Consider the following 27,252-nt stretch of genomic DNA (forward strand, 5'->3'; position numbering starts at 1 on the left):
AAACACTGATGCTGACCTTCAAAGCAGACAAAGTTATGGTTCCTCCATACCTCAAAAACCTGATCAACCCCTACACCCCCACACGTTCACTTAGATCAGCCAACACAGGGATGCTGACAGAACCCTCACTATAAGCTCCAGGACAAAAATCCACTCGTCCGAGACAGTTTGCCCAACTTGCCCCCAAGCTGTGGAATAAACTCCCTGTCGCACTTAACACAACGGACTCTCTCGCTAGCTTTCGCCGTGGACTGACGACTCACCTTTTCAGACTCCACCTAAACCCATAGCACTACTGAAACACAATGTCCATACATGAAGCTAGTTAGCATTTGTTTTTAGGTTTTTTAGAATCATTTTTTCTTTACTGATATTGTTTTTTTAGATTGATATTCATATGCATTTGTTATATTGTTGTTGATGTTCTGACATGTTATCTTGTTTATTATAGTGATGTATTATCTGCTTATTGTAAGTCGCTTTGAATTAAAAGCGTCTGCTAAATGCCTAAACTGTAATGCCTAAACTGTACAAAATATTTACATCGCAACTGAGTAGCAGAATGTGTGCTACACTGTTTCATTCAACCGGGCACAGGTATGGATAGGGAGTACATCAGAGGGCTCAGTACACATCCCTGTGTACTGAGCCTCCACTCAATGAACATGTTCAATGAGCCTCAACTCACTGAACATGGGTTTCTTCAAAGCGGACCCATATTATATTAACTCTTAAGTGCATTAGGCCTTCTTCTGACTGTGCGTCATTCGAGTTACATGGACTTGAATGTTAACATGGATGCTCTAGGGCCTGGAAATAACATTAAACTCTGGTGTATCCGGATAACATGAAGGACAGTGACAGTGTGCATACATACATTGCATAATGTTACAGGGGCTTGGTTTCTGTTAAAAGGGTGATGAGAAGATTTTATTGCGAACCAGTAATTAGTAAATTGACTATAAATTCAATGATGGTCTGACGCCAATGAATGTTACATGACAGGCTTTGCGTGGAAGATACTTATGGTGTTTATCATCTTGCCTTCACCACAATGAATAAGTACAGTATGTCCTGTTTTAGGCCATGTTTTCAATTATTGTAGTGGCTCTCTTGGGGCATAATTCACCATTTGCTCGGATTGGGCGGGGGTTTTGGGGTGACTATAAAGAGGTGTGTTGTTTTGTCAACATGAGTGCAGTGTGTGAAATAAATGGACACGTCGTTCTGCGTGCCCAAAGGGAGAAGCTTCATTCTTGCAATTCCTTCTTTGGAACCCCAACATTTGACATTTCCAGTAACCGAACAGAAAGTAATGATCGATCCCATCAAGTTCCGTAGTTTTTGGAAGCTTGTCCCATATCCTGGGTTGCACAGACAGAATTGCTTATACATTTTCAAAAACACTAATATTATGGTTTGGTTTCAAGCAGAGGCTTCTGTTTACTTGTTGGTACATACCATAATGTTGGTGTGTATCAGATATAGCCTCCTCTGCATGATTTTCATTTGGATGTTTCCCCCTTTGGAATGATTGTTTATTTGCATTGTGTACTTGGTTTAGCTGTGGAACCACAGTCCAGGCCTGTGTGAACTTGGCGTTGAGTGCTGGGGGAGGTCTGTAATTTGTGCATTGTGAAATTCCAAACAAAATGGCACACAGCCAAACCCACAATTAACATAGCCACTCATACCCATGCATCATCTCCCCATCACTGAGGCACATATCCCTTTACATTGTAAGGGGACAACAACAACTCACTTTCCAGTGTTTATCATAACAATATGGAGAGGACTGACAGAACCAGACAAAAAAATTGTCATCTAAATGTGAAAAGCTGTCTCACGTTCTACAGCTGCAACCCGCAACATGCACAGCCCTGACTGGCATCCCAGCCTGGCGGGGTATGAGCTACCCAGAGCGGCCCTTTTCCAGGAAACCTTGCTGCCATCTGACTGGAATTTTAATAAACTTGAACTACTAGCTACTAAACCAGCCTGTTATGAAAATCTAGGTTACACATTGGTCTAGACTAATTTCTCAGTCATACCCATTACCCACAAGAGATAGCCTATACATGAGATATTTTCTCTTTCTTTTTTTTACAAATCTGCTGTGGTCTTCGGATATCAAAGCAGTATTACATGACCTTGTTAAAGGTCCGTGGTTGTGGTGGTGTGTGTGAGAGGGGGATTATCATCATGACCACTTGTGCCCTAAATAAATGATGCCTAAAGAAAATAAATAAGTTATCACACCAATACTTAAATGGCACGTGGTAACAACTGACGTCTTGTTGTTCATAGTCCCAACTTAATTTTGCAGTATTAAAAACATGTCTGCAGATGCAATTACAAATACCACAAAAGTTGAATGTGTACAATGTTACCCCTCCTACTCCATCTCATCTGTAGCCTACGGTGTGTTTACTGTGATGCTGCAAGGCGTGCCGAGGCGCACTGGCGGTCTGTGTGATATTGTACAGAGGAGAGGGGGTCCTAAAAGACTTTGCCAGCAAGCAACCGCGGTTTATCACTTCAGACAGAAGCCAGCATACACCGGAGCGGCCATTTGGGTGCAATTTGGACGTTGTGGATAATAGTTGCCGTTTTAAAACGACCCCACAGTTATTACCTCGGGTGTATTTTGACTTGTTTTAGTTTTTCCCCCCTCTCTCCATAAGATAAGGAGCCAAAGAGAAGATTTTTTTTCCGGGATGGGAGCAGAGAATTCTAGACAGGGAAACGAGAAGGAAGAACTGAGTGCAGAGGTGACCGCGACTGAGGGAGGCAGCAGCGTCGCTGACCCAGCCAAGGTAACGTTAATGGATGCCCTTTAAACGCCGTTTACCGGGAGCTTTTTTCCCCACACTGGCCAATGGCAATGCATGATACAGTCTTCTTAAATGTGTTGTTGCGCACTTACCTTTTTTTACAGCTTTACGTTCATATAATTATCGAGTTTCCCTTTCGTTTAACATCGACGTTTCTGTCTTTTTTTTCCCCTCCTCTAACTATTATTTTTTGACGCGGGACCGTGCGCACTGCCGATGTGCGGTTGCTGCATGTCACTTTTGGAGGTTATTTTTGCTGAGTAACAGGACGTGGTGGTGCATGCAGCCATGCAGGCAAGCTGCTCCAATCTGTCCCGCAGTAATAAAAACGCCAGCTGTTTGGTCCAGGTTCCTGATAGCCTACCTGGGCTGTTATTCAACGGTGTGTCTTTTAATAAGGTTCAGAAAACAACAATGGTGTTTGTAGGAAAACAAGTTTCACAATGGCAGGAGGAACACTTAAATTTAAGCAACTGAACCATTGATAGCCTACTGTCAATTATCACGACAAATAGCCTACATTTATTTTATAAAACTGATTGTTTTGTCATGGTATGAATGCACATGTTGCTAAACAGATTTTCTTCTTACAACAGAGTGCCAGACACCTGTCAGTCATGTCATGTTGATGCTGTGTGTCATTAATTTGTGACAGACACTTATAATTGGGTGAATATGTGATGGAATAAAATAATCTTGCTGCTAAATTAACCCTTCACATCTATACATATTGTTTTTATTGTTTTACTCTTTCCTATGTCTCTCTCTAGCCTACCTCACATTCACCTGCTGTGGTAAAGGTTTTCAGGCAAGTAAGCCTGCTGCTGACAGTTACATTTGGATATATAAGAAAAAGAAGGTGCGCATCAGCAATGGTTTTCTCAATGGAGTGCTAGACCTAAAGTCAAATATACATAAAAAATAGGAATTAAATTCCAAAAAGGTAGCACATCCCCAATGTTTAAATCAGGAGGACAAAGTACTCACATTTCCACTTATTTATTGGCACACACCAAAAAGGAACGCTTACGCGTTTCGGCTAAGAGACGAAGGCTGTGGGGATGTGCTACCTTTTTGGAATTTAATTCCTATTTTTTATGTAGTTACATTTGGATGTCAATGTTTCCCTATACAGTCAATACCACACATATAGTCCACACTCTCACCCTGAACTTAACTGACTTCATATTCATATTGCTTTAGACCAGGGTTACATCAGGACAGTTTGTAGAGGCTACCTTGAAATGGTGCTGTGGATGTTTGAGAGATGATACCAGTAGGCTATTCTCGCTTTTTTTTTCCTATTCAGAAATGTGCTCATTTCAGTTCAGTATAGTGCATCAGTTTCAAATGGTAAAAATCTGAAACCTCATGTATGTGGAACAGTTAAAAAGCCTTTATCATTGCCATTGGCTATTGGCTTGCCTGTTTCTAGCCAGGCAAAGCTGCCTTTGTCAGAGCAGTGTCAGACTATGGATTATTGCCTCTGTTGAATAGCTTGGACGTGCGAATGAATATTTGCAAAGCTCTAATGAGCATGAGCACTGCAAAATCCTTGGCCTTAATTTAACTCTGAGGGTGTAAAATAAACGTGTAAGGAAGGGGCTGTCTCACCACCTGCTGTTTTCATCCTTAATTGAACGGATTGGTTTTATTGATGTTTTTTTATTGGTTGATGGTCAAGAGGTCAGATTTTGTGGGCCTTGGCGCTTTTCGAAAGGTCATCAGAGAGGTCACATGTCAGTGGGACATTAGTCTTTCAATGCAGTAGCATAGCAAACCTGCATTTAATAACATTTGGTCATGCGTGCATTTGTTGACTCTTGTTTTGTTTTGCTCAGTACATTGTTTGCTCATGTCGTCACATGCTGGCATGAGTGTAGTTGTTTTCATGCGGTACAACACCTGCAGGGCTTTATGATGTTTTTTCGTAGGCCATGCATGCTTAAGCTGTTATCATACTGTCTGTAGGTGTTACTGTAGCAACACTTTCTGACAGATCGTTTAAAGATATATTTTATTGATGGTGAACAGTAGTCTGACAGGAAATGGGGAGAGAGATGGGGAGTGACATGCAGCATAGGTCGTCGGGCTTGGGGGTTGAACCCGCAACAAGCTGTGTTGTCTTGGGCAATTTGCCTGGTCCTAAGTGCCTGGACAGCTACACTATCTGCCCAGGCCTTTCTGACAGAGTTTAAAAAGAACATTGGAATGCGCAATATGAAATGCTTCAAGCTGGCAGTCCACTTTGATGAGTGTGTATTCTGTGGTGTGGCCTTTTACTACACCATGGACCAGATGTCCATGTAGCTGGTTGTTTGTCTTCTTCTTCTTTCGTGTATCATCGTCCTTGATGATTGGTTGACAACATTGTATTTCACAAGATTTCTTAATGCCTCCACTAGCCTCTGTAACAATGATTTCTATGATTTTTATATCTGGGATTTCAGAAACATATTGTATCATTTGCCTCAGTTCGAATATTGAACACACATCTCAGCCACTAGCCCACTACACACACTCCTTATTTTTTAATACGTTCATCTTGCTTTTATGTTTAGACAAATTAGAAAGCTAGTCACGAAATGAACAATCTCCTTAAAATAATTATCATTTTGAAGGATTTTGTGAAGTTTTGTACTATTCTCCTTGGAGGTGATGTAAACTGGTATAAGCTCTATATTCTTATTGAGCATATGTTAAATAAAAGGGGTCTTTAATAAACAAAATAAATTTTCAGGTCACCATCACCAATTTCATCCAATCATGAGAGAGAATCAATTTATCAGCTTCAGTTTTAAAGTGTTCCATTTTTGTCTGCTCTTTTTTTATTACTTCCAAATTCACTTGTTTATCCTGTATCCTGTATGAGTTCTCTCTCCTGATTGGATGAAATCATTATCCCCCATTGAACATTTATTTTCTGTTTACTAAAGAGCTGGAGAGACTGGAAGACCCCTGTTATTGAACAAACACTATAGTAATGATTGGGAATATAGCGAATATAACGGTTATTTTAACAAAGAAATATCATTTACAGCACCTTTAATAAGCCCAATTAAACACACTGTTAGAGATAACAATTTGCTTTATTCTTAAACGTTGGACATTTCTGAGATACACATTGACAGATCAGTATTGTCCTGTTGTCATGAGCAATTTGCCTGAAGCCAAGCATGTACCAAATGCAAATCCAGATCCTTGTAAATATGTTTGCTCCAAAGTTAACAAATTAGCCTAATACCTGCAATGCTCTCCTATGTTTACTTGGATTGCATCATCTGATCATCTGACTGTCATCAGTGTCATGTTAATGTGAGAGAAGAAGAAAAATTCACACATTCATGACGGATTTCCTAGTGAAACAGGGGCTTCTCAGCCATTCAAAGCGATGGGGGCTGGTCGTTCCATGACCAAATCAGTCAGTGCAACACGATCAGCCGCCCGTGACCCTACAGACGATGGGATTGAAACTCTTAATTTTTGCTGTGCAGTGCAACAAGGCAGTGTTGAAACAGGTTAACATTTACAAATGTTTGTTTAGCTGCATCTTTTTCTAAATGCTTTTTGTAAATGCCACCATCTTGATATCGTTCAACAGATTAACACCACCCTCTAGGGGTGCTTTTCAAAATATTGGTCCCGATCTGCCGATTGATTGACAGGAAGTAATCAAGATAGGACCCTTTGGACTTTTGCTAAAAAAAAAGAATACAAAAATGAAATGTTTTAAAATCATATTCAACACTCACAGTATTATATAGTTTCAAGATGTTAGCTGGCAATTACAATAACCCTTGTTCCTACAGAGATCGTCTAAGTGTGTTAGATTTATTACTGATTCAAATGAAGGTAGAAGTTCAAAGTGATCTGAAATGGGTGAAAATTAAGTGTACAAACAATCTGTTCTTGTCCATGTGTAATGTGATAGTCTAGTAAGTCTACCATTCTTTTAATTTGACTTCTGCACAATCCATGTTTCGGCTGTCTCAAGGCTTCTCCCTCTCAGTGATTGAAGTGGATATGAAAGGTTAGAAATGATGGAAAGATCAGGTGTAGGATGGCAATGGGAGTGTGTGCACTTGTAACTAAGCGGCTGCATCCGCCCTGCTTAATATGCGTTCAATAAAACATCCTCTCCTGTCTCCTCCTGTTTTATGAAGGTATTCTTGCTCTCTCCACCCCTTTCTACACATCCACACCTCCTTGTCCTCCTCACACATCCCTCTTTCCCCCACATTGTGCTCAGAAGTAGGTCAGAAGCACTGAGTGTACGTGCGTGCCTCCGTCAGACAATTCCCACAGCCAAAAACAGTCTCGCCTACTCCCTCCCTGTGTGTGCACGCGCGTGTGCATGTGCATATTGCATGTGTATGTGTAACAGTGAGATACCATACCCGATCCCCAAACAGACACAAATGCATACATCAGTTCTGAATCTCTTAAATATTCTCTCTCTCTCTCTCTCAATCTCTCTCTCTCTCTCTGTGTCTCCTTCCCTGTCAACTTTCTCTCTCTCCATGTCTCCCTCTCTCTCTCTCCACTCTCTCTCTCTCTCTCTCTCCATCCCACCATCGCTTCCTCGACCACTTCCGTTTCTTGTGCTCTGATTGGGTGGGGGAGCCTATACATTGTTTTTGCTATGCACCCACAAAGGCAGTTGTTTAAATCAGGAAACTGCAAATTCTACAAACTCTTAACAGACACACCCTCACAGACTCCGGAAACAAACAATAGCAATCACACGCAGATGCAGCAATCTCGACCCTAACGACCTGCGTCACACATCGGGCTCCATACCAGAACCAGGTGACTCCCCTTGGTCTGACACCATGTTATGTAATGTAGTGGGGCACGGGATGAACAGTTCTTACGTTCCTAAATAATGAGCCACGGCTGATCAGACACCGCTATGACACTGATTATCCTGTTTAGCTGTGATGGGGGCCTGGTAGAAGGGGCTGGGAGGAGGGAGAGTGAGGTGTGTGTGCGTGTGCGTGTGTGTGTGCGCGTGTGTGTGTGTGTGTGTGTGTGTGTGTGTGTGTGTGTGTGTGTGTGTGTGTGTGTGTGTGTGTGTGTGTGTGTAAAGGGTCAAACAGTGGAACCTTTGAAGATGGGCCCGAGACAGGGGGGGCAGGCCTAGGGCCCCTCGTGTGCGCGCCAGCCCAAAACAGGAAGGAACCAACGGTGCCCCCAGATGGGGGTGAGGGGACTAGGGGAGAGGCGTTTTGGGTGGGCAGGGGAAGAGCGTACAGGTGAGGAGCCTAGAGGGGGAAGAAGGCAGCAAGTGAGAGAGAGAGGGACCTGCCAGGGTGACATAAAGACCGATGAATCAGCCGATTGTTCCCATACTCCCGCCTCCTACCTGATGTTAAGAGGACACCGATGACAGAGGAGGCCCACATTTGAGGGCATGTTTTGTGTGTGTGTGCGTGTGTGTGTGTGTGTGTGTGGGCATGCACGTTCATTCGTTTGTGTGTGTGTATACTGTAGTATGTGAAAGTGGGTGTTTTAAGAGCTCTTTCTCTATCAACCTCAGACAGATTGAATAACAGTTACTGTAGCTGTTGTTTTTTTAAATAATAACTGTAACCGATGATTCACCTGAAAACTAACCTAACATTCTGTTAGTTGTTGTGTGACATGGGCCATAACGTTGTTTTGGGTAAGCAGTGGTTTCATAAGTATTGTTCAGTGGTTAATCGAGTTTGTTAGATGACGTAAAGTTAATGGCTAAATGGTGTTAGCAAAAAAGCCAGGCAACAAAGGTAATTTTGTTTAGAGGGATGGAAATCTGTATGAAAAGGGAAACCAGCGTGGTTGCGGGATAGGAATAGGGATGATAGGTTTCAATTAGTTATTAACTGGAGTATTTTGCTTTTGACCATTAATTCATGGCCAACATTTCCCCCCAAAGATAATCAAATAAGCATCATAATTTAATTTTCTCTTCTCTGGTTGGAGGTGAAAGGGGAAGTACCTACTAAGGCTACTAATTAGGTTTTCCATCCTTTGCTTTTCTGTCACCCATCTCTTTAGATCATCCTCCTTTATTCGTAAATTCCTTTACCAATAAAATAATGGAAGACTAAAAGCTTGTTTACCTGTCTCTATCCTTTTCCATCGCTTCCAATCACACTTCATTTCATTTAAGTGATACATTAGAAATAGAATAACTAAGCCATACTTAGGGATGTGCACACCCAAACTATGTGCAGACTCTAGAGTCGAGACTGCAACTGCCGCTACAGATCCCATAGCCAATGGAAAAAAAGGTAGCCAAATAAACAGCATACATTTGGGAAAAGAAAAATCTGCTTCAATCATTTTCAGTTCGATTTTCAGACCCTCTGAGGAGAAAAATGCACAATTACCGACCATGTAACTGGATAAATGTCCCTGACCATTATTGGCCGTTATGGCACTCTGAGTGCTACGGGTTGTTGCTGACACAATTGATGAGGCCGTTTTGTTAAAGCTTTTGCACTTTATTGATCGCACTGTATGCTATTATATGTTTCTTATGAGGTTGTTTCTAACTTTGCAACATTGAACATGTGTGTGTGTGTGTGTGTGTGTGTGTGTGTGTGTGTGTGTGTGTGTGTGTGTGTGTGTGTGTGCGTGCGTGCGTGCGTGCGTGCGTGCGTGCGTGCGTGCGTGCGTGCGTGCGTGCGTGCGTGCGTGCGTGCGTGCGTGCGTGCGTGCGTGCGCTCAGCCCACACACGCAATTAGAAACAACTGGCCAATCAGTGAACCCTGGCACTGCTCCCTTGAGCAGTCTCCACCCATCTCCACCCACTGCTTCTTAAATTAGCACTTCACCCATTTTCAACCTTATCCTCATATCATTGGTCATCACTAATGCACATTATAAAATGGCACCATTTCTGTCTACTCACTGTGTCTCAGAGGACAGCTGTGGACAGTTCAGAAACCTGCCTACTAGTGCCTAGTAATGGTATCATTGGTGATGATTCCCAAGCTTAACGCAGCTACAGCTTTCCAAATAAAGAAAGAAACTATAGATCTCTCTTATTGGATGCTGGTATGGAAGCCAGTGGTTAAATCTCGTTTGAAATGACCAAAACTGCCTTCAGATCATGTCACATTTCTGAACTGTCCACAGCCCTCTTCTCAGACACAGAGCGAGTAGGCTGAAATGGTGCCATCTTATAATGAGCATCAGTGAGGTTGAAAATGGGCGAAGTGGTCCTTTAATTGAGTTCACAGAAATGCTTCTCAAAGAAATATTTGTATAATTATATTATACTAGCCCTTACCCGTTCAAAGATATGAGCTCCGAAATGATGTGCAGTGTGTGGATTATGGGATGTGCACTGTGCACACAGTATATGAGGGATGGAAAGTAACTTTAACTGGTGCTTGCATGCTAATATGTAGGAGCATCAATGTAAGAAATACCCGTTCCATTTAACGGCTACAGAGATACTGTGTACCGATCTGCATGATTTTGGACAACATCTGTAACAGGGCCAGAACCACCCCCCCCCCCCGCCCGCCCGCCCGCCTGCACACACACACACTCCCCCCCCCCCCCGTGTGTGTGTGTGTGTGTGTGTGTGTGTGTGTGGGTTTGTGTGTGATTGTGCATGGCCTGAACAACAGCGCCCCTCCCTTAACATGTGTGGTCACAAAAGGTACTGTAGGCTAAATAGATATAGATACACCATAAAAATGCAATTATACAGCATACGATTTGTGAAAGTGACAAACGGGCTTCACAGTTATGTCAGGTGTGTTCATATGCTGATGGTGATGCGATTTCAGATCAATTGCTCCAGCCACTGAGGAGAAACGCGGTTTCAGACAGACAGACAGACACTCAGACAGACAGACAGACATTCGGAAAATTATATGTTAGATAATCATTGTTATTATGTATCTGCAAAATGTATCCTTTGTCAAACCATCTTTGACCTGCTTTTCCTCTCTTGTTAGGGTTCCACAAATGGGCTTGTTTTGTGTTGACAGTTTCTTTGAAAGTCCTCCAACTTGTGTTTATTATCAGTGCCGCAGAGGAATCCTTAATACACAGTTGTATTTGCTTCTACAATTAACTACTGTGTGTTACTGTTTGCAATTATATTTCAATAATAGAAATACTATGTGCTTTCTACTTCATACTTCAGTATCTTTTGCCATTGTTTTGCAGTCAACGGGCATTCATAGCTCTATGCAAGTGGTGACCTGCCTGAGAAGTCCCACTGGACACTGGAATCCTTCCCATTCCAATCCTGTGATAAACAAACACATCACTCCAAACCTTCATCCATGGGGAATGAAGGGCTATAGACTTTTAGAGACTTATAGAGTAGATTACTCAAGAGATCATCCTTACATTGTTGCCTCTGTGGTTTGAGGCACTTGTGGTTGAACCGTTGGGCTGTTGTTCATCTGCTTGAGATTCTAGACATTCCGTGGAGTTTTGGTGTTGTGACATCAGTTGGGGAAACACGTAACATGAGGAAAATGTAACTGTTATCCATGACTGGAGAAGGTCTTTGTAACTGTCAAAAGTGTAAAGTGATCCTGCAAAAACTATATTTTTTGCCACCATACTGTATGTTATTGACATTTTTGTTTGCAGTGCCATACATAACACACACGCACTCAAGCGCACACACGTACATTCACATACACATACACATACACATACACATACACATACACATACACATAATTCAACAGTTTATTCATCTCCACACAAGGGAAATTTGCATTTACATGACATACATATTATATGTGCAGGACAGGTTACATTTACAATATCAAGGCATTTGTACTCATGAAACAAGAATGTCTCTCAGCACTCTGTGGCCACCAACCATAGTACTAGTAAGATGCCTCAGGGCGACATGCAGACGAGGTCGCGCCAATTCATGGCCAGTGATGTATATCGGACCAGTTACCCATATATGGAGAGTTGGAGACCCTTGGTACCCATTTATGGAGATCCATGTACTGTATATGGAGATATGCTGTGAGAGCCCAAACATGCTTACTCAGTTATTCGTTATGTGAAAGTCCTATGATGTCTATGACATCTGACATCATACCCTCTTATGCCCATACATGGAGATCCCTGTCTGTAGAACCAGCCACACAGATATGGGCTGTCTTGGCCATATATGGATTCTGTTTGTGTGGTATGTAGCCGATGTGGCCTCCATATATGGGCATTCCCATATGAAGTCCTGTTAGATATGGGCTTAATATTGAATATCAGGGAACTCCATGGGCATAAAAGGGATTCTGTTAGTGTGACATCACAGTGAAGCAAGAGCGTGATGTCAGAGTGGCAAACCCATTCTGTTAAGAGTGGTTCCCCTGACATCACAGTGACATCAGAGCATGATGTCAGAGCGACAAACCCACCGTAAAAAAGTGTACACGTCTACACGGACACGGGCAAGCTGTGCCGTTTCTCATAGTAAACTGCGACCTTCGGTCACAAAGACGGCACACACTTCACCAGCTTTTTTGCTTCGCCTCTGGACATCACAAGCTGTCGAAACCCCCAACAACCAGTCCAAGACAGGACCATCACACACACACACACACACACACACACACACACACACACACACACACACACACACACACACACACACACCCACACACACACACACGTCTTTCCTCCCACACAATATGCATCCTCGTAATCAGGAACATCGATTTCCTCCCATCTTCACTTCCAAATACTGATGAGCTCAAATGTGGAGGTGTCAGGGAGATGTACCCTGCCCAGGGCCCCTGAGAGGCATTGTCTTGTGGTGATGATGCAGTATTGAGTAGCCCTGGTCTAGCCAACGGGGCTTGCCTTATTCACAGTTCCCTGGGGAGGGTTAACAGCCACTCTGTCCAAATCAATCATTATGATTGGAAAGTCCGCTGCCCCATCAGCGTCCCTATTTGGTAGACAGTCTTTGTTTAATGCCTCGACGCGGTGTGAGGTTTTCTCTTTTCTGTCTTTTTGTGTTGCAGAGTTAGGTAGGGTATACACTACACCAAGGGTCTTCAACAGGGGGTCCTCAGAGTTACTACAGGGGTCCTCCAAATCTTTGTGTGCTAGAAACCTTTCTATTTCTTTATATTAACCACTTGAACCCTAGCGTCCATATTCTGAGAACTTAAGCCAAAAATAGCATATCTACAAGCTCACAATGCTTCGCAGCGCGTGGTGTAGATGGGAAAAAGAAGTACAGAGTGAAAGGCCAAGTGTATTAAGTGTTGACGGTTCAAGTGGTTAAATATCTGAAAACACAAATTGACATGAATCCAAAATACGCTGATGATTGTACTGTCAAACGATGAAACAATATGGAATCTATGAACAGGTTGTGGGGGACCTTGCTTCATCTCTCTCAACTAAGGGGTCCTTGGCCTGAAAACATTGAAGACCCCTGCACTACACTATACAGTTACAAAGATACTTTGAAATGTAGGCTAAATCTGCAGTCCTCTATGAGTGTCAATATTTCGTATCGTCGCTGTTGGATAGAACCGACCTATGTCAAAAAACTGTTACTTCAGGAAATGGAAACATTTGGATTCAGTGGATCCAATGTACTGTAGTCATTATTTAAACACACTTGTTAGTACTTTCCGTTGGTTAAATATTTATAAAAACCACAGACAGACCACTTTCATCCACTTTCAACCTGATGGCCCTATTTTGGGCATGCCATTATTGGTGAAGGTTTCAAATCATAAATGTGAGAAAAAACGCAAAAGGGTGGAAAATACTTTCACGTGGAGATGGGTGACGTATGGCCTGTATGGGGAGTTGCTATTAGACAAGGAATCCAGGGGGGGGGGATTGCCTACAGTTAGAGTTATAGCCCAAAACATGAAGTGTCCTATATCGCCACCATGAAGCTGTTTTGAAACATTTGGTGTAGAGGTACATCCTTGGCCTACTACTGGGAGTGTGTGTACAAAGTTTCATGGCGATCGATTGAGATCAGCTGTTCACAGATGCGACCGCGGTTTTCCCGGTGAACCTGAGCGCAATGGTGGGGGCGCGGGAGTGTGGGGAACACACACCACTGACTGCCGATGATGGAGAGGTTATATAGCTTTATGTATTGAGAATGAGATGCCGATTTCGTAAGAGACTGGTCACCAATTACAATATATTTAGAAGGGCCATGATGATAACCCCTTCTTCCCACTACTAGACTAATAAGGATTTATATTGTCTGTGTTATTATTTACAACCACAATTATTCATGTGTGGCAAGATCGCGGTTCCACTAGTTTTACTAGTAGGCTAGTGTAGGCTTAGAAGCCTTTTCAGAAGTTAGTTTAATGTTTTCCATTTAATGATTTCCTTTATACTCATCTTGCGCTAATGCACGCAACTGTTTTCGCCAGGTTTTAAGGCCTAGTAGGCTTTTCAGAAGTTAATTTAATGTTTTCCATTTAATGATTTCCTTAATCGTCATCTTGCGCTAATGCACGTAACTGTTTTCGCCAGGTTTTAAGGTGTTATTTAAGTTGTTTCTCATATTAGTAAGCTCGACCCCCACCGTTGCGCTCAGGTTCACTGGGAAAACTGCGGTCGCTTCACACACGGATGGACGGACGGACAGGTCCGAAAAGCATTGTCTCTGACCTCAGCTGTCCAGCCTGGCAGGGACAATTAGAGCAACGCTAATCACCCTCTAATCACCCTTTCAGCGTTTTCTCTCTCAATAATGACCCGCTCCCCATTGATCATCGCTTGCTTATACAATGAGTGTGGGTGTGTGTGCGTGCTCGCATGCATGCATGTGTGTGTGTGTGCGTGCACACGTAGTCGGTTGTTGTTGCCTACCTTCTGAATTGAACTAATTGCTTCCTTGTCGGATTGGCCATGGGAAATACCTGCGGCAAATGTTTGTCTAGACACACATACACACCACACATATTAATCACTGAGCGCATCACACATTAAAAGAACACAAATAACATCAAAAAGAACATTCTCATTGCCTACCAAGAAGAACAAACAGTGTTTGCAACCAGAGTTGAATTAGTCTGGGGGCGCGCGCCCCCGGCGCCTCATATCTTTTCTGAGCAGGGGTCACGCCTCTCATGCAAACGGACATCCATTGATGCAAAAAAAAAAACCAACAAGTTCACACCTCAACAACGCTTTAGTGTCACAACAGGGTGTTTCAACAAAGAAACTGACCTGTATTATGCATGTCAATAGACCTGTATTGTAGGTGTTAAGCGGCGTGCGCGTGACGTCATGAAAACCGCGTACCCCCAAACATTGAATCAGCACTGCAACACTGTTTGCAACTTCAACAGGTACAGCTTGGACCACCAGAGTCCACCAGACGTAACACACCATCACCATTTCTATTTATAGCACGCCTTGCAGCCTCTCAGCTCTTTTTCTGCACCCTCTACCGTTTTCCCACATCCATTTTTCATCGGACTTGGTCCTGATGCAGCACTTACTGTGCAAAGAAGAAGACGATGTCAGTGGGGTGGAATAATTCTGTGTGTGTGCGTGCGTGCGTGCGTGCGTGCGTGCGTGCGTCTCTCGCTTAAGTGTTTGTGGGGGGTGGAACACTGTGTATATGAAGGACAAACGGTGAATCATTGCAGCTGCACCGTCTGTGATGTTGCTCCTTGGCCTGTGGTACTGATAAAGGGGCGGGGCGGCATCCCTATGCAGTAAAGTCTCCTAAGATTTACTGTATTGATCAAACACCCGCCTCATACATCACCATCCCTTCACTAGAGCTCTCCTGGGGGGAGGATTGTAATGCAGTGTATCTCAAAGTGGGGTATGGGACCCCCAGGAATCCTTTAGGGGGTTTCCGGGGGGTCCTCAGCTAAATTAGTTAATTACAGCATCAAAATAATTGTAATCATTTGAAAGTTTCTACCCTATTTCATACTTCAGCTATTGGAGAATAGCCGATCTACAAGCTCACACACAACGTGTCGCACTGTGACGCATAGTGTTGTGCTGTTGTAGTACCTCTCAAAAGGAAGGAAACAGCCATATGCAAAAGGATTTACAAAAAACACATTGCGACTTAACAAATCAGGATTTATTTAGAAAGATTATTACATTAAGAACATTTTGAAAAATTAAGATGAAATAAACTTTATTATAAAGGTGTTGTACAAGCATTATCGTATTTGTACACAGCCTGTGTGGGCTGTGTCAATTTTGTATATTTGTTTGATGGAATCTAAAAGGGATCCAACAATATGTTAAGAACAAATTAGAAAGAGCTGGCTGAGAATCTCCCAGTTCACAATCCCAGGGATGGAGAGAATTCATTTGGAAGAATCAAATTCGACAAAAAAGCAAACGGCTCAAATAGATTTAATAGATCAATCTAATAGATTCAAATTCCAAAACAACCATACCACAGCCCAGAGTATATTCACCTCACCCCCATGGTCATAGACACTGTCACACACAACTGTTTCTTGTTGTACATTTTGCCCAGTGAGCATTTGGTCATAATGTTATATTATTGATGATTGATTGATTGATTGATTGATTGATTGATTGATTGATTGATTGATTGAATACTTTATTAGTCGGAAATGTAAACAGCACAAGGTACAGTCAGACATTTAGGCTAAAAGGATAATACATAATTGTTATCTTATGGACAATTGTAGTCCTATGGACAATAGCATGCACGCAATCATGCTTGCTTGGGTGTTTGTTTTGTGTGAATGTGATATCTGATACCACTGAGGTGTATATGTCTTGGTTTTGGGGATTCAAGAGGAGAGCAGATTTGATAACAGAGTGTTTTGTTCCTAAATTAGACATACATTTACCCTGACAACCCTGACAACAAGATTGCTATTGTAATACTAGAACTTGTGTGATGGGATAATATAACCCAAACATAGACTCAACCTGGGCGGGCTGCCCAGGAATATCTCATTCATATTTAATTTTTCTTTACATTTTCAAGCGCTGGTATAATGGTACAATGATTACTATTAATAATATTTTCAAAAAAGGAGGGAAGATCACTTATTGCGACCGAAGGTCGCAGTTTAGTATGTGAAACGGCACATGCTGACTATGTGTCTATGGTCTATGGGTTTGCCGCTCTGACATCATGCTCTGACATCACTGATGTCAGGGATACCACTCTAACAGAACAGGTTTGCCACTCTGACATCACACTCTGACTTCATTGTGATGTCACATTTTCCCTTTTATGCCCATGTGGAATTTCCTGATGTCATCAATATTAAGCCCATATCTAACAGGAATGCCCATATATGGAGGCCACATCGGCCACATACCACACTAACAGAATTCATATATGGCCAAGACAGATGGCCAAGAAAGCCCATATCTGTGTGGCTGGTTCTACAGACAGGATCTCCATGATGGGCATAAAAGGGATTGTATGTATGATGTCAGATGTCATATACGTCATAGGACTTTCACATATGTTTGGGCTCTCACAGCATATCTCCATATACAGTACATGGATCTCCATATTTGAGTACCAGGGGTCTCCATATATGGGTAACTGGTCCGATATACTGTACATCACTGGCCAGATGGCCGAGACATAGCGCGACCTCAGCCTTTAGGACGAGATCGCTTGATGCCCTGAGGCGTCTTACTAGTTTATGTATTTTCATTCTTTATTAAAAGAAATGCTTTTGTTCACACTCAAGGCAAAAAAACAAAAAAGACAAAAATCCACTTTTCGTTTCACAAACAAACACTTCCCTAACCCTAACCCTAACCCCCCCCACACACACACACACACACACACACACACACACACACACACACACACACACACACACACACACACACACACACACACACAGGTTTGCAATTGCTACTTTGTGGGGACATTACACATAGTCTACTATCTTTGTGGGGACATTCCATTCATTTTGAACCCTAACCCTTAACCTAACCCCTAAACACCTTGTGGGGACCTATTAATAAGCCCCCACAAGGTTTTTTCCTCTGATTGTACTATCTTTGTGGGGACATGAGGTCCCCACAAAGTAGTAATTCCCTGTCCACACACACACACACACACACACACACACACACACACACACACACACACACACACAATTTAATCTAAACTGCTTTTGTATCTACAAAGCCACACCGTGCTGGATGATGCATTTGTGTTTGTTTTATAATATTAAGTAATAAAATACAAGATAACATTTTATTATGCAATCCGATACTTGGTATGTTAAAAAGGCACATTATTCCATTTGCTCTATTGAGTTACATTGTAAGTGGTGTCTCATGATGCATGGTGCCCTCTCGGGATAATCAGGGACATACTGTACATGGAGTCAGGTGCTTAGTAACATGCACAAATAGCAAGTCTGCTTTTTCCTTTACAGGTAAGCTAGACCACCATTTCTAATGATTAAATATGTACTCCGTCGTTCAAGAGTGTCATCTGCCGAAGATAGACGACCTTCAACATCACAATGTAACGAGGATGGAACAAGTTGTGAGCTTGTAGGTTGGTTATTTTTGCTGAGCGACACATCATATGACAAATCGGGCTTAAAACAGTTTTGTCATCTTAGGTCTGACTCTGAACTAGGCTTTAGACTCATCATTCAATTGCCTTGAAGAGCGTTTTTCATCAGTTATTATTTGAGCTGTGCCAAGCGCAAGTATTGTAATGAGTCTGTCTGTGGATGTGTGGTTATGGATAATTATACGTTATATCGCTGTTTCCACACATGTGTCCTCTAGAGGGTGCTGGAAACACCAAAACAAACTTCGGCTGTAACTACAGGGTTAGGATTAGGCTGTATGCAGCTCAACTATGAACACCTGTAGTATTATGTATTATGTAGAATTTGCATTTGTTTACATTTTCTCCAACGTAAACGAATTACTGAACTTACCTGAATAATTTAATCATTGTTGGCTAAACTTGACAGTGCACAAGGACTGTGCCTTAATGGTAAGGCGCTCCACCAGGCTTGTTAAAGGCTGTCCTGAATTCATGGTAACTCTTATCCACCACTGAAATTGATAAAAGCTGTAGACAGCATATAGCATTGTTATATTGTTATATTATCATTTTGTATTAACATTCAAACATGTACCTATCCTCTCAGCTTCACAGCCAACTAAGCCAAGAGTGTGTTCTTGAAATGTATGATGAAATAGTTGTTCTTGTAACCAAGACTTTTCTCTTGTTTTTCTCAGTTTTTAAAACCTACATTTAATTTAATGTCACTAATCTTTGCATGAGATGATGAGAGTTGAGTTGAGTTAGTTGAGTTGAGGAAGCTAACTGGAAGTGGTATTATTCCTTGTAATGGTCTTTGTTGTCAGTGGCATCTCTCAAACACAAGGCATGCATGTGAATATCAGATGAGCCAAACAAAAATGAATGTTACTCTTATGTACACCCTGAGAATACCTTGTTGTCATCCAAGATTTCTGTGTGCATGTAAGCCTTCTAGCTCACTTTGAAGCCCCTGTACAGTTTTTGAGCGGTGCCTCAGCGCTCCAATGCTTGACCGAGTATGTCTCTATAGCCATGTTTCCATAAACTTATTCGATACTTATACTTATTCGTTTTCATTTGCGGGTGTCATTCGAATTAGCAAAGGGTCGCATGAGTTGATCAGGCTAATTTTTTCAGACCGAACCGAACCGAGACGTGAGGTGAGCACTGCACGTCTGACTGCTGTGACTCGATCGCTGCACAGTGCACTCATCCTGCAAGTTTCAGCGTCCTCTGGAAGGTGGTCGATATGCAAGCTCACAACGCGGCGCGGAGACACGGATGCGAGCTGCTGTGAGCTTGTAGATCGGCCACTTTTGGCACGCAACACCGTGTGATGAGGAAGGGTTAGCCACGGATGGCTTGACTCCGGGAGGTGAAAACGGGAGGAATTTACACATGGTCCGTGTCACTCCGTGTGTAACAAACAACCGGTTTGTTTTGTGGGCTAAATGGACGTTAAGCGGCAGGGGAAAGTGTTAAGTTGGAGGACGATATGGACCCATTTATTCATACCGTTATAAGGAGCCTAACTAATTTCGGTTCGGCACTAGGCGAACCCAAATATGGTTCGCATCCCCCGGTTCGGGGGGGGCGTCAACCGACTAAATTCGGCTCCACGGTGCTGGAGAAATGTTGTGACCTCCCGACTTAATTTCGGTACTCAGCGGTGTCTTCTCATTCATTCATCCCGGCTCCAAGTTCATATGCTCGGCTGTGAAGCCAATGAAACAGCGGTCGTTTGGGAGGGAGGCACGCCGACTTCCAATGCTTGGCCGTGTATTGATCGTCGCAGAGCGGATACATTGTCAGGTTCTCGCTGGGAGCCCCTATGGCTGGGAGGCGCGCGCGCGCGACACACACACACACACACACACACACACACACACACACACACAGCTTTGCTGCGTGTATCGCTAACGCGTCGCCGACCGTTTTAAAGACAAAAAAGTGCTTAAACACAACTTTGCTAATTGCTAGTGTTCCGTGTTGATAGGTTTTCCCACGACGAGTTGTGACTGTGTGATGACATGCATGCAGCAAGGGAGGCCCAAGTAGTAACGGCTGCAGCCTGCGGGAAGGCCTGCGGGAAGGCGTCTGCGAGACCTGGGTCTGCAAACAGGTCTGCAGGTCTGCAGACCCAGGTCAACCTCTCTACTGCTCCCAGTGGCAGCCTTAGCTCCAGGCGGAGCCGCTCGATTGTCCACGACATTGCAAGCGGCGCGAAGGCCAGCGGACCTTGGTCCTGCTCTTCGTGCCCGAGCGCCGCAGGCGCGAGTGCCCGCGAGTTACGAAGCCGTGGTGAATGCAATCGTTATATTTATGTCCAATGTCCCTGTCCAAGTGACTACAATGTCTGCACAGTGATTGAATGAAGTGATTGATTGAATGAAGAAGAAAGCCCCGAATCACTAGGGGGCAGTAAAGTCAAGTAGTATGGGGTCTGCAGACCCGGGTCTGCACTGCACTGCAGACCCGCGTCTGCAGACTTCCCGCAGGCTGCAGCCGTTAGCTTCTCAGGGAGGCGGCACGTCTATAATGTGAGCTTGTAAATTAAATGTTTTTGACAGAGCTCGATCGAGCGTTTGTGAGTGTGAGTGAGAGAGAGAGAGAGAGAGAAGAGACCCCGCTGGTGCTGCTGCCTACTGAAGCTGCTACTCACGGACCTCCAGTCATTCAGCGTGCAGCGCGAGGGCAAGTCAAATATGTATCCGCCCTGCAATGCTCATTCATCGCCCACAAACGTTTACATGCCACGGACCTCCAATATTTACAAGCGACTTCGGCACTAGCCGTTAAGAAAGTATGGATGAACTCCCCCCGAACCTAAATAATTTCGGGTCGGGGAGGCCTCCCGAACCGAACTTAGTTAGGTTCCTTATTAGAGTGTGAAACGACCCTAAGGGGCTTTATGGACACGCCACTATAGTCTCTATCTATGTTTGTAGTACGGCCTCAACAGCTGCAATACTGCTGGGTGACCTACCTTCAAGTGGCACTGTTAGCAGCCTTTGAGTGGCACTGTTGAGCAGCCATCCACATTGAGCACTATAACAAGTGGCCACCAAAGGCACCGCTCACTTCACACTGTTGTGATTTTTAATTTACTTCTGAATTTACAGATGAGGTTCCTGTACCATGCTGTAATATTAAATGAGAGAACGCTTTCAATCAGGCACTTAAAACACCACCACAAAAATGTGCTGGCTCACTCCAAAGCTGTTTAGAAGGCTTGCAAGCATTTTTTTGTTCAGTGTTTTTGAGCGGTGGTCACACCGTCTCCATAGCGTGGCCGTGTGTGTAGGTATGTATGTTTGTTTGTTTGTATGTATGTGGGTTTGTATGTGGGTCTGTATGTAGCCTGTGGTGTAGTACCTTTTCTGGCCACACATGTTAAGGGAGGGGCGCTGTTTTCAGGCCAGGCCAGACCAGGCACACACACACACACACACACACACGCACACACACACACACACACACACACACACACACAGGGGGGAAGGGGGGGGGGGGTTGGTGGGTAAACCACCGCTCAGTTCACACGGGTGTGATTTTTCAAAACATTTGGCAAGTTTTGTCAAACATTTTTAATGAGCTCTCTTCCTCATATTGTTTGGGAATGGGATAGTTTCACAGGGATCACATAGATTTGGCGATACCACCAACTTCTCTAGCGGGATACTTTTTCATTTCTTATTTAAAGCTCCATTCATTGTTTATTTGTGCGTTCTTTTTTTATTTTGTTATATTGGACAAACCATGCTGTTGCCACTTTGTTAAGCAGAATAGTGGGACTGCTGCAGAGAGGAGGAGATTAACATTGGGGAGGTGGGTGGAGTTTTGGGGAAATGAGATCTCTTCTCACAGCTGATTTCTTTCACATGCCTCCTGTAAGTGTATTAAGGAGAGCACCTCAAGCCAAATGGCAACATGTGAGGAAAGGACTGTTAGCGTGGCATGACTAACCATTTGTCTGGTACTCTGTATCCCTTTCCCTCCCCTTGTTTGCTGGGACCTAAATTGAATCACAACAAACGGGCAGGTAAACGTCCGCCCCTAATTTATACAATGTCTTCTGTGATGTGTTGTGTAAGGACTGCTGTGCAACTGAGCCATTCCGAGTTTGATTGATTGAAGTTTGCTATAGGAAAAAGTACAGTTTCATGACAGCACAAATCACTGGTACAAGGTCAACTAAAAGGAGATCCTAGTAAGTTTTACGGCTTATTTACACAGGAACCACTTTATGTATCTCATATAACATTGAAAGACAGATGGATAGAACAGAGTACTTTGCATAGAATAACATCAATTACAAAAGCAGAAAAAAATAGGGCGAATAAAAAAGGGGGCTTATACTATTTACAAGTCTCGAGTAGCAGCTGTCTGAAGGTGATTTTTCAGACCAATTTTGAAGGAGTCTAGGGATTTGCACTCCTTTAAGTCCTTCAGTAGGGCGTTCCACATGTTGGTGGTATAGCTGGAGAACGAATTAGAGCCTTTTTTAGTGTTAAATCTGGGTTGAACATGATTAGTGGAGCTGCCTCTGATGTTGTGATTGTGGACATCCTTGACGTTTTGGAAGTAATTTGTCAGGTACATGGGTATCTTGAGGTGTAGTGTATCTTGTACACCAGGCCCACTGCAAGATGCTGTACATCCATGTCTGTGTAGGTTGGTTTTTGTTGCCTTTTAAGGCAGACAACTAATTGAGATTATATTACACAGCTGTCTGTCACAGGTACAATAATAGTGTGCTGCTGTAGTGACAGATGATCAGAGCACCCATGTTTGTTATACCTGTAGTGTAGATCAACCAGACTTGCTGTAGTTAGTAATGCCAGAGGTGTCAAGAGACCCATGACAAAAGGACTAGCAACTGGATGGGGGATGGTGGTTTATTATTTCAACCCAGTGTAGAGGTCAAGCTCTGGCCAGTGTGACCCAAATTATGATCTAGGCCTGTTGGGGGGGGGGGGGGGGGGGTCTTCCTACAACCAATCTGCTGTTGTTGTTCGTCTTTGTTTGGCTGTTCAACATGGGGGGCCTGCAGTGCAGCAGCCCTTCAGATGAAGCGACAAGGGATTGGAAAATAGACAAATCGTGGGAGGTATATTAGACACGAGGTTAAAAGGTGAGGGTTAGGGAATGATGGATTAATTTAGGGTTGACAAATCCTGTGTGATCTGTTGTCCTAAAATAGCTCCAAGCAGGTGTGTACACAGTACACACGTGCATACCCGCAGGTCTCTCTCCCTCTCTTCCGCACTTGCGCGTTCTAATTTGATTCTTGGTTTTATTTCTACCCTCCCTGTTAATGTTTTATTTCGTCTAATTCGATGTCTCTGGCTCTCTTGTGCGAGTTGTGGTGTCATGTTATGTGGACCAGATGGAAATCTCAAAGTATTGGAGAGTTAGACCTTTATTGATCCCGTCGGGGGAAATTCAGTTGTCATGGCAGTACCGCAGTTATGAAACACTGGACCAATACGGATAAAAGATACAGCTGCGAGTAAAGAAACTCGTAATAACAACAATGTTGAAAGAAAGAGTAAACAGACTTGGACAAGGAGATTTGGCAACAGTACCCTTGCTTGGCCCGCAGCACTTGGACCGCCCTGGAGTTGCATGTTGCATGCGCTAGAAATGTAGTTAATGTGCACTAACAGTGTATTAACTGTATCAACAGATATAAATACAGTAAAAGTGTACATCAAAAATCTCTACCCAAGTAGTGAGGGGGGAAATGAACAGTCAAAAAATTAACAGTCAAATGACAGTGGATAATGAGAAGTATACAATCTATACACCGTAATTCTTTTTACAGTACATAACCAATCCCTAGTGGTATATGGTGTGTGTACGTGTGAGTGTGTGCGTGCATGTGCGCGTGCGTGCGTGTGTGTCTGCACATGCGAGTGTGTGTGTATGTACATGCATGTGTGTGTGTAACATATTTTATTTGTTTGTGCAACAGCAGCACACAAGTTGATCAGTTCGGTCATGGGTCTGGCCGTTCAACTGGCTACTTTTGGTGTGTTAAATTTTGTCTGAAATTGTTTGGTTAACAATAATGTCAGATTATTTTCTCCATTCTCCATCGGCCCACAAACATAGCGTTTCAGACCTCTCATTGACGCAATCTGCTATCTCAATGGCTCTGGAATTGTATACCACTTGTCATACAACAACATCACGAGCACAAGTCTCAAAGCAATCACACACAATGTTACGTCAGACGTTGGTTGGACTATGTAGTTTGACTTTTCTATTGTGGGAGATGAGGGAATAACTGACAACATTGTTTAAAAGGACCTGCTCTGTCACATGTGTACGCATGTATGTGTTCGTACCGTATAGTCGTGTACGTGTACAGGGCTGTCGTAGGTGTGGAGTCTGTGGACCACAATCTGAATCTAAGCACAGTAAAAGGGTTTTAATGGCAGTTGTCTTAGCAAGCCTCTGAAGTGATGACAATGTAAACCCAGCAGTCCAAGTTATGAGCAAAAAGCCACAGAGTCATGAACGTGACCATGAGTTAAAGACAATTCTAGGCTGGCATACAGAGACAAACATTACAAGGTTGAAAAATTGGGGAATAGATATAATGAAATAAAGTAATTTTGTGTGACTGCTGTTCTAGAGATTTTGCTCTTCTTTTTGCTTGCGCCAGGTTCATTTCACAAATGGCTATTGACAAGTAATTGTCAATGGCCAATTTTGAATATTGCAGATTAGAATAAATTATCCAATAAACTTCATATTCTATGGATTTTCAAGACACACATCTTGATGAAATCTTGAAGGTTGAGGTCATGTCTGGGAGGAGCTAATTGAGTAACCTCAAATAAACTGCTGATTATAACCTTTGCAACAGCAGGCCAACAGCATGGAATATTACCAGCCTCCTCTGGAGGGCCACGAAGATGTTATTTATTGTCAGATCTCTCTCTCTCTCTCTCTCTGACTCTCTCATTTTCTCTCTATCACTCTCTCAATCTCATTATTTTCTTACTCCTCTCTTTTGTTCTTGAAGCCTCACTATGTAACATTTAATTAATAAAATGTAACTTTGTCCAATCTGTTTGGTAGGGTATGTTAATACAATATAACCTATACCATTGGGTGGTTATATTTTGTCACCCTGCTCTTCTATTGAGACATTTATATTGTGTCAAAGGTCATGTCTCACCTAGACACAGGATCTGACACGATTTCTGACCTGATGGTCGACATTTATCCTCCGAGCAAGCAGGCAGTCTCTGTTAGCTCAATGGTAAAAATGTCAGCCCTTAAGCAGGAAACTAGGTTCAAATCCGGGGCAGAAGAGGAAAGTTACCGGTACATATTGTCTGTTACTTTCTCTGTTTTTCTTACACACTCCCATTTTCTCTCTGTTGCCTTTGCTGCTCAGATGTTTTGCTGGTCAATTTAGGAGAATTAGAGAGAGTTCGGTGGCTATGTTCTCAGGGAGCTTAATAATCAGGAACTAATCTGTCTAATACTTTGATTGGAATACGTAACCTTCCTGTAAACACCAAGATCAGCATAGAGTTACCCAATTGAGCTGTAGCTGATAACATCTTCCTTCTGATGGAAAAAGATAGAGTAGGCTACACTTTTTGACAATCTTTTACCGAGACACAACCACAAATCTGACATCATTACATGTTTGCATACTTCATGCCCATGTTAATTTCATGTGTCAGGCTTTGAAAACTGTGAGACAGTCATTATTCTACTTCTCGCCTTCTAACTCACAGAAAGTAGCCTACGTTGAGTGTATGTTTTGCACAGAGCCTGTCATAATTTAAGAAGTGGCACAAACATACTACAGTATGTCAAACAAAAAGATTTAATCTGGATTGATGAAATGATCTGCATGTATATGTATGGATAATTTACACATTGTACTCTGTGTCCCTAGCCAGAAACAGCATGGTCACATGGCAAGATATGATCTAAATAATGAAACAAATAATGTTTGGTGTGAGTGAGGCTCCAGTGACATGTTGTGAATGAATGCATCTGGATTTCAAACTAGGGTAGAGTAAAACTAATTTGTCTTATTTCCACTGATAGTTCACTTTGATCTCCCTCTGCTGTACTCATTGACCTCATAGTGTTGGTCTGTTTACTGGGAGGATGCATGTTTCATGTCTTGAGAACGATATCGATTGTTCAGTAGAATATATAACTAAAACTATTGTTTTCTGCTAGATCTGGCTAGTTCCAGATGTTCACATTATTGAGAGAGTTCAGGCCTTAGCTTGCACAAAACAGTCAGCTAGAAACAACAAGCTAAGCCTAACATGGTTTATGGTAGAGTTGTATTAGATTAGGCTTGGTTTCGAAGAAGGTTTCCAGTAATTAAGCTCAACCAACAGTTAACCCCTTAAGTGCTGGCTGACTTTCAGAGTTTGTGTTCTAGCTCAGTGTTTCCTAAACAATGGGTCAGGACCCATGTTTGGGTCAAAGACCCATTATTATGGGTCATGAGTAAATATCCCTTTTTCATATTTCCTATTGTATTTCTAAATGTATCCTTTGGTTCTTCTTGAGTTGAAAGGATTGGGAACCATATTGCTCTAAGTCTAAGGCATTGGTTCTCAAAGTAGGGACCGGGGATCCCAAGGGTCCTTGAGAGAGTTCCAGGACGTCCACAGCTAAATGATAGTTAGGAACCAAATGGACCCTTATAGGTCCATTTGTACGCTCTCAGAGTTAAATTAACATTGATTTTATGATATAAATTGGGGTCTCAGAAATATTAAGGATTAAGGAGATAGCCTAATAATGCATGTCAAACTGGGGGTCGTTGAAATTAAAATGATTGGGAATCACTGCTGTGGCATATCTTTTCAAATGGGGGTCCACGGGCTAATAAGTGTCAA

General features: G+C 42.8%; 1 protein-coding gene across 1 annotated transcript in view; it reads left to right on the forward strand.

Moving 5' to 3' along the window:
- Window positions 1-2,717: 2,717 nt before the first annotated feature.
- akap12b (A kinase (PRKA) anchor protein 12b) overlaps window positions 2,718-27,252 on the forward strand; it is a gene marked incomplete at its 5' end in the record, with an annotated part of 66,872 nt that continues 42,337 nt past the window's right edge. Inside the window, one exon of the mRNA XM_080744960.1 lies at window positions 2,718-2,816. Coding sequence (XP_080601086.1) covers window positions 2,718-2,816 — 99 coding nt within the window. The remainder of the gene's footprint in view (window positions 2,817-27,252) is intronic.

The sequence above is a fragment of the Nannobrachium achirus genome (assembly GCF_963921795.1).
Source record: "Nannobrachium achirus genome assembly, chromosome: 16".
Classification (NCBI taxonomy): Eukaryota; Metazoa; Chordata; class Actinopteri; order Myctophiformes; family Myctophidae; genus Nannobrachium; species Nannobrachium achirus.